The following is a 9,280-nucleotide window of genomic DNA, read 5'->3' on the forward strand; positions in this document are numbered from 1 at the left end:
CTTGGCCATGTCTCTCAGCAATGAACACCTTGTATTTCTGGGCACTACAGGTTACAGTTCCGAAATATGACAGCACTGAAGGATAACGGCTTTCTGGTTGTTTCACATTTTGTCTAATAATTGAGCTCATAGTATGAGAGTGACTGAGAGAAACAGGACACACAGACTTCCTCTTTAAGTCCAGGCAGCATTTACACAGCTTTGCATATAAAAATACTGAATCCAGTAACAAAAATATACTTCTCAGCTTCTCATCTTCTCTGAGATGATACCTCCATATAGCAGAACTGACTAATCTACCAGCATTATGCCTATCTCCTGGTAGCTACGCATTAGCAGAGGTTGGGTTTAGGAGGTTAAGTATTACACTAAAGTAGGAAGGTTCAAGAAAGTATTGGATGTTCCTCCAAAAGGTGGAGACCAAATCTGTTGTGTAAGTAGTTGAAGGTTATGTGCTTCAGAACAATGCTAAACTTGTGTTTTTCCATAAAAGAATAAAAAAGAAAACTCATCCTTTATCTGTTTTGTCTCTTCTCTACCATTCACCAGCTACATTACATAAAATGGGAGACTCAAATCAAACATCTCCAGAACGATTCTTTCTGCTTGGCCTTTCCAATGTCCTGTATCTGAAGGTCATCTGCTTTATTATGTTCTTTATAATGTATTTAACAACATTGTCTGGGAATATTCTTCTGATCGTTGTGGTGAGGATCAACTCAAAGCTGCAAACGCCAATGTACATCTTCTTGAGTAATCTTTCCGTTATCGACATTTGTTTCTCCTCAAACATCGTGCCAATAATTCTAATAAATACACTATCTGAGGACAGAAGTATTTCTCTCTTGGGATGTGCAGTTCAAATGTATTTCCACATGGAGTTAGGAGGCACCGAGTGCGTCCTTCTTGCCATTATGGCCTATGATCGATTTGTAGCCATTTGTAGACCATTACACTACCAAACGATTATTAACAAGAGAATGTGTGCTTGTTTCGCTTCCATATCTTGGGCTGTAGGCTTAGCCAATTCCCTTATTCATACGTTGCTCACTTTCCAACTACCCTTTTGTAAATTCCATGTCAACCACTTCTTCTGTGAAATGCCTCCTTTCTTTCAACTCTCATGCAAGGATACTCGTACTAATGAAATAGTCATGCAGGTTGCGGGACTGATCATTATCATGTGTGCTTTCTTCTTGACAGTAATTTCATATGTCCACATTATCTTCACCATCTTAAAAATCCATTCTTCCCAAGGGAGACAAAAAGCATTCTCCACATGCACCTCCCACCTCACTGTTGTGTCTGTGTACTATGGAACCATTATGTTCATGTACCTGAAACCTCGCTCCACCTACTCTCCTGAGATGGGCAAAATCGTGTCCATTCTATATACAGTGGTGACACCAATGTTGAATCCTATCATCTACAGCATGAGGAACAAGGAAGTTAAAGATACAATTAAAATTAAACTATTGAGGCAATCAAACCATTAAAATAAGATACTGTTGTACCACATGGATTTAATAGACCGGCATGGCTGGCCAGTCAATTGTTTTGTTCAGGAAACATGGTTGAACCTCCTCACACATGTCAAAGATAACAGCCGGGGGGTCACGCAGATCCCACCACTGTTACCACTTTGTCAAAGATGACACCGGAGAGATCACGCAGATCTCACCGCTGTCACCAGTTTCTTAGGGGAACGCGACTCCAATCGTCAGGGCAATTATGCAATAGGCTGATGAGTGATGGACGAGGCAGTGGCTGCTTCCACTACTAGGACAGTTATTGTGGAGCTCACAGTGAGCGTATGGTATATATACCTCTGATTCCAATATATGGAATATATATACCCCCGTATGGTCACTGCTAGTTCCACAATCACAAAGAAGGAACCACTGCTAGCTGCCTCAACCAATCGTTTATACAGGCCCATTGGACACCAGTTACAGGTAGTGTATGGCTCTGGGGATGCGTTTACAGAACAAGAGGAACAGAGCTATTAAATTTTATATATTTAATCCAGAAAGATAGGCAGTGTTTATAAAAAAATATACTAAGATGGGACAAAATGGGAACAAAACAAAATATATATATAGTTTATATATACAGTGCCTACAAGTAGTATTCAACCCCCTGCAGATTTAGCTGGTTTGATAAGATGCAAATAAGTTAGAGCCTTCAAACTGCAAACGAGAGTAGGATTTATGAACAGAAGCATAAATCTTACAAACCAAAAAGTTATGTTGCTCAGTTGAATTTTATTAAATTTTAAACATAAAAGTGTGGGTCAATTATTATACAACCCCTATGTTTAATATTTTGTGGAATAACCCTTGTTTGCAATTACAGCTAATAATCGTCTTTTATAAGACCTGATCAGGCCGGCACAGGTCTGTGGAGTTATCTTGGCCCACTCCTCCATGCAGATCTTCTCCAAGTTATCTAGGTTCTTTGGGTGTCTCATGTGGACTTTATTCTTGAGCTCCTTCCACAAGTTTTCAATTGGGTTAAGGTCAGGAGACTGACTAGGCCACTCCAACACCTTGACTTTTTCCCTCTTGAACCAGGCCTTGGTTTTCTTGGCTGTGTGCTTTGGGTCGTTGTCTTGTTGGAAGATGAAATTACAACCCATCTTAAGATCCTTGATGGAGGAGCGGAGGTTCTTGGCCAAAATCTCCAGGTAGGCCGTGCTATCCATCTTCCCATGGATGCGGACCAGATGACCAGGCCCCTTGGCTGAGAAACAGCCCCACAGCATGATGCTGCCACCACCATGCTTGACTGTAGGGATGGTATTCTTGGGGTCGTATGCAGTGCCATCCAGTCTCCAAACGTCACGTGTGTGGTTGGCACCAAAGATCTCGATCTTGGTCTCATCAGACCATAGAACCTTGAACCAGTCTGTCTCAGAGTCCTCCAAGTGATCATGACCAAACTGTAGACGAGCCTTGACATGACGCTTTGAAAGTAAAGGTACCTTACGGGCTCGTCTGGAACGGAGACCATTGCGGTGGAGTACGTTACTTATGGTATTGACTGAAACCAATGTCCCCACTGCCATGAGATCTTCCCGGAGCTCCTTCCTTGTTGTCCTTGGGTTAGCCTTGACTCTTCGGACAAGCCTGGCCTCGGCACGGGAGGACACTTTCAAAGGCTGTCCAGGCCGTGGAAGGCTAACAGTAGTTCCATAAGCCTTCCACTTACGGATGATGCTCCCAACAGTGGAGACAGGTAGGCCCAACTCCTTGGAAAGGGTTTTGTACCCCTTGCCAGCCTTGTGACCCTCCACGATCTTGTCTCTGATGGCCTTGGAATGCTCCTTTGTCTTTCCCATGTTGACCATGTCTGAGTGCTGTTCACAAGTTTGGGGAGGGTCTTAAATAGTCAGAAAAGGCTGGCAAAAGAGATCTTTAATCCACATATGTGAAGCTCATTATTCTTGGTGCCTGAACTACTTCTTAATACTTTAGGGGGACCAAACAGAATTCTTGTGGTTTGAGGGGTTGAATAATAAATGACACTCTGAATTAACTTTTAACGTTTAAAAAAAATAAATAATAAAAAATAATATTTGCTGCAGTGCATTTCCCACTTCCAGGCTGATCTACAGTACAAATGTCACAATGCCAAGTTAATTCCGCATGTGTCAACCAGCTAAATCTGCAGGGGGTTGAATACTACTTGTAGGCACTGTATATAATGTGTATATATATATATATATATATATATATGTATATGTATATGTATATATACATATATCGCCACATGAGATATAAAGGAATAATGAAAAAAAATTACTAAACCTGATGTCACAGAAATGATTTAGAGCTTAGTGGAGGCATGCACTATGATTGGGAAAATGGGACTTTCTCACAGCGAACTTGTGTCTTCCAGAATGAAGAAAGACAGAGACGCAAATTTTCATTTTTTTTAGCTCAATGCAAAGCCCAAATACCTCCCCTCGAAGAGCTCATGTGGGAGCTGATTGTGGGATGTGCTAGATCTTTCAGAATTTCATGAGATACACAACTTATAGGATATTTTCACCCCTGGAGATCCCAGGCGGTATATATTGTTGTCAAGTTTCTTATCGCGATTTTATCTTTACATACAGGTGAAACATGACCTGGATAGCATCATCCATCTGGCCCTTATTAATATGAAGGGATTAGAATGGCCTTATGGTGATGTGAGTGAATGTGTTATACAGAGTCGTGGAGTCAAAGTCGGTGTCCATTTTGGTGGAGTCAAAGTCGGTATAAAATGGACCGACTCTGACTCCTAAAATATATAATAAATTGGGTACAGTAGTTCAATGCAGTTTGTGGGGAATATTTTTTTCTTAAGAATTTGAGAAAGTTATGAAATGTCCTATAAATGTCTGTCCTATTCCTGATCTAAAAGTCTAGACTTTTAGCTGAGATGAATCTGTGCTACAGTAAATTTATCACTTAGACATGAGCCATGTATGAGGGAGTCGGAGTCAATGTCCTGGAAATTGAGGAGTCTTAGTCAGAGGTTTGGCTTACCATCTCCACAGTTCTGGTGTTATATCCATCCCTTCTCTACAATGCCGAAAATATATCTGCCATAAATATTGGATCGTTGCAAACCCAAATATTAATATCAGGACAGCGGAGACAGAGTTTCTAAGGGCAATTGTCCAGTTTTTCTTTGAAGAGAACAAGAGTTACCTCTGAAGGTGTTAGATTTTCCACTTCACTGCCTCTTGAATATATGGACCTCAGACCTTGTGTCTTTTTCTCAAAGCATTTCTCTGCTTAATTACCTGTTCAACACAGGATGCCCCTACTTCAATGGATATGGAAGTGTTAGCTCTCTTTCATTTTCCTTGTTTTAATTAGTCCCTCTGATCCTAGGTCTAATTAATCCCATATGTTCAATATGTAGGCCTACTTTAAGGTAGGTTGAAGTGTCAGCTGTTCTCCCTTCTCAGGAGATGTCTTTATGGATTTAATTTTTTCTCTATGATACCACATCTTTGGAGAAAGTCACATCAGCCCTACTTTTTGAGGATCTGCCCAATGATGGAAGGAATAACCGGGGACCATTGGACACCAACCACATAGACACTCTTTTCCATTGCCATTTCACAGCTGCTGGTGGAGTGGCCAAACAGGAAAGTGGCAGGAGAATGCTCTTCTCAAGTGACTAAGATGAACTAGTATAGCCTGCTTCTGAGGGGCAAGCGGTGGTAATTCTTTCTCTATGCTATGCACTTGTCTCGTCTTTAAGGCCAAGCGCCTCTTCCATCCCTTATGGTGCTGCCCTTTGTTGTACTCTACATCAGGTCATGTAAATGGCCTTGACTTCCTCAATGACATCATTTTTCAAGGCCAAAAGGCCTAATTAGATACGAACCTGTGTCTCAGTATTGACTCTGTAATGTGTTCCGTTGCTCTTGTTGTTGTTTGGAGATTGCCACCATCCTGTTTCTTCTGTTGCCATCATCTCCTCACACTTCTGGGATTTTCATCATTTACATCTGCTGCTGGTTAACCCATCATTTACTATAAGCAATTACGTAACTGCTGAGGGGACAGAGGGGACCATCGCTCGTCACATGAAGGGGCCTACCCGGAGGTGTCAGGGAGAGTGCAACAAAATGCTTACTCCCCTATCTGACTGAGACTCTGCATACTGGCTAGCACAGTCGCAGAGTCTTGGTCAGTGGAGTGTAGTGTGCCGGCTGGAGATCATCTGATTTCCGGACGGGCTCGGCTGTCAGTGCTACAGTCAGCTTCGCTCCGTGAGTGCACTGGTTCACGCACGCGGGACCTCCCCTGGGTCCTAGTGCCCACATTACATTTCCCTCAGACACTGCCTGGCCCTGACCTCATCTTATGCTCTTTGCTCGCACTTTGGATGAGAAATTGCCAGTGCCATCTATTAGCTACCTGGTTGCAAACTTCATCTGAGGGTGGCTAGAATTTATTAGGTTAATTATATTCTGCTATGTGATGGTGACTGTGGGGTGAATATGAGAGGATGGAGGTAGGGTGGGAGCTGAAGGGGTGGTGGAGGGAGGACAGGGCTGGGGGCCTTATACTTCTTATTATACTGTTTAGCATTCTGACATTATATCCAGTACATTGTATGCAATAAGTGCTGTTTGGGGAGGCTGGAGATAGGGAGGTAGGGGTCTTATTATTCTTACGGTCTGGGTCTTATTATAAGCCCAGCCTGTTATTATAACAAGCCCCCATATAGTAACTATGGCATGAGCTGCATTGTATCTAATAATTTCATAATAAGCAACTTATCATTATAAAATTATTAAAGATATGCTGACAGGTGATGCATGCTATTCATGGTTTGGGCATCATGTATCAGCACCGGCTGTAGCTTTCCAGCGAGGTATGTTAGTCCCTGTAAAGCTACGGACGTTTCAGAGAAAAACATGCTTTTAATACAGTGGCATGTAAAAGTTTGGGCACCCCTGGTCAAAGTTAGTGTTATTGTGAACAGTTGTTAGCAGAGGATTAATCCGCGTGACATCCAGAGTTTAGAACACAGAATGTAGGTTTATTCATATCCAGCATAGGCACAGCATGGAGTCTGGTGTTACTGCAGCATGAGGAAATCAAATACATATATAACAACAACAACACAGGAAGAGAAGGAGGGGGCATCCTGTCTGTGGGAGTTTTTTTTTTTTTTTTAACTAAACTTTGTTAACAACCTCACAATATACACAACATATGAAACAGCACAGTAGTTGTTGCAATACACATACAGATTAATATGTATTATTCCAACACCCCCACTCAACAACTACTTATCCTCTTAGTCCCATTGTGGTTCTCAATTCTTGGAACCTAGCTCGTGGCAATGGCTTTGTCATAATGTCAGCTACCATCTTATCAGTTTCACAATAGACAAACTGAATTATCCCACGATCTATCAAATCACGTAGATGATGATGTCTGACGTCAATGTGCTTGGTTCTAGCACTGATCTTTTCACTGCATGCAAGTTTAATGCATCCTTGGTTGTCCTCATAAATCACCGTCGGCTGAGTTGTCGGTTTGCCAAGATCGTCCATCAATTGTCTTAGCCAAACAACCTCCTGGCTTGCATAGGCTGCGGACACATACTCCGCTTCTGTAGATGACAAGGCAACAGACATTTGTTTCCTACTAGACCAGGAGATTGAACTTTCTCCAACTTTAAACAAGTATCCACTTGTGGATTTACGATCACGCGAATCACCAGCCCAATCCGCATCTACATAGCCGGTAAGTTCTAGATCTCCTGCTGCAGATACTTTTAAATTTACATCTTGCGTTTCTTTCAAATATCGGAGAAGTCTCTTAACAGCATTCCAGTCTCTTTGGTGCGGTTTTTCCACATATCTGCAAAGGATTCCAACTGTTGTTGTGATATCCGGTCGAGTCATAGTTGATATGTATAGAAGTGCCCCCACTGCCTGACGATATTTCTCATTGTTAGGCAACAGGTCATCTTCTCCTTCCAGCTTCAGGTAGGATGGTTCCATTGGGGTTGATATACCTTTGGCCTCTGACATTTTAAACTGATTCAGAATCAAATTAATTTTTGCACTTTGGTTTAGAAGAAAACTTCCATCTTCCTCTTTCTGGATTTGGATTCCTAGATAATATGTCACACTTCCAAGGTCTTTTGTTTCAAAGTGCTGATTCAGAATTTCAGTCATTTTTCCAATTTCTGTGTCGTCTTGATGAACAACAATCACGTCATCCACATATAAGAGAATATACATCCACTTTCTATCTGTATATTTTGTGTATAAGCACGGATCTGCTTGACCTCTTTTAAATCCTTCTTCCAACAAGACTTTATTCATCTTGGTGTTCCATGCTCTTGCTGATTGCTTAAGACCATAGAGAGATTTTTGTAGTTTGCAAACAAGATTCTCTTCACCTCTTTTTACATAACCTTCAGGTTGAGTCATGTATAAGTCCTCCTCAATGTCACCATTTAAAAAGGCAGTTTTTATATCCAAATGCCTGACATACATCTTTTGTACAGCAGCTACAGCTAACAAAGCTCTGAACGTGGTCTGTTTAGCGACTGGAGCAAATGTAGCATCGTAATCTTCGCCATACTTTTGAGAATATCCTTTTGCGACCAACCTTGCTTTGAATCTGTGGACTTTACCTTCAGAGTCATATTTGGTTTTGAAGACCCACTTGCACTTGATTGCCTTTTTGCCCTGTGGTAGCTTGGTGAGTTTCCAAGTTTGGAGTTGATGAAGCGATTTGATTTCCTCATTAGCGGCATCGATCCACTTTGTTCTTTCATGGACAGGTAGTGCTTGCATTTCATCCCATGACTGCGGCTCTGACTCACGTAGTGTCTTGACAATGTAGGATAGACGTTTAGCTGGTATACCTTTATTTGATCTTGACGATCTCCTGATTTCAGATTCACCTGATTTTTCTGTTGTTCCTTCATTAGTTGAAGAATCCAGCCAGACCTCTACATCCTCCTTGTTGCTGTCTTGTAATTGTGACTTCAGCTGGACTACTGGCGTGATGTCACAAAACTTGGGTGATACAAAGTTCTCATCAATCACTACATCTCTACTTATTGTGATCTTGTTTGTTTCTGGGTGTAGAATCCTATAACCTTTCTGGGTTTCGCTGTAGCCTACCAGGATACCTTCTTTAGCGTGAGATTCCCACTTAGTTCGCTTTTCTTTGGGAACATGTACAAATGCTTTACTTCCGAATATTCTTATGTGATGTAGTTTTGGCTTTCTGCTATTCCATTGCTCAAATGGAGTTTTCTCTGTAGCTTTACCTGGTAGTCTGTTCTGAAGATAGCAAGCTGTCATGATTGCTTCACCCCAATATGCTGTGGGCAGATTTGCATCAAATAACATGCTTCTTCCACTTTCACATAGTGTTCGGTTCCTTCTTTCCGCGACACCATTTTGCTCTGGGTTGTACGGTACAGTGGTCTGAAATAGGATTCCATTTTTCTTTAAAATGCTCTGTGTCTCATTACTTGTATATTCAGTCCCATTATCTGCACGTAGAATCTTTGGCATTCTTCCAAATTTATTATATACTTCAGCTAGGTATATTTCAAGTTTCTCTGGAACTTCCTTCTTGCTGTGAAGCAGGTGGACAATTGTATATCTTGAATGATCATCAATAAATGTGAGAAAATATCTCTTCTTCCCTGGAGTCAGAGTGCTCATTGGACCACAGACATCTGTGTGTATTAAATCTAGTGGCTGTGCTGTTGTTGTACTAATTCTCTTAGG

At 41.5% G+C, this 9,280-nt stretch overlaps 1 protein-coding gene across 1 annotated transcript; it reads left to right on the forward strand.

Moving 5' to 3' along the window:
- The first annotated feature begins 563 nt into the window (after positions 1-563).
- Positions 564-1,496, forward strand: LOC141153029 (olfactory receptor 5V1-like). The gene has a single exon (XM_073637702.1). It carries the CDS (start codon positions 564-566, stop codon positions 1,494-1,496), a length of 933 nt encoding a protein of 310 aa, XP_073493803.1.
- Positions 1,497-9,280: the final 7,784 nt, after the last annotated feature.

The sequence above is a fragment of the Phyllobates terribilis genome, unplaced genomic scaffold, assembly GCF_046119375.1.
Source record: "Phyllobates terribilis strain yellow unplaced genomic scaffold, ASM4611937v1 Scaffold_7__3_contigs__length_470593459, whole genome shotgun sequence".
Classification (NCBI taxonomy): Eukaryota; Metazoa; Chordata; class Amphibia; order Anura; family Dendrobatidae; genus Phyllobates; species Phyllobates terribilis.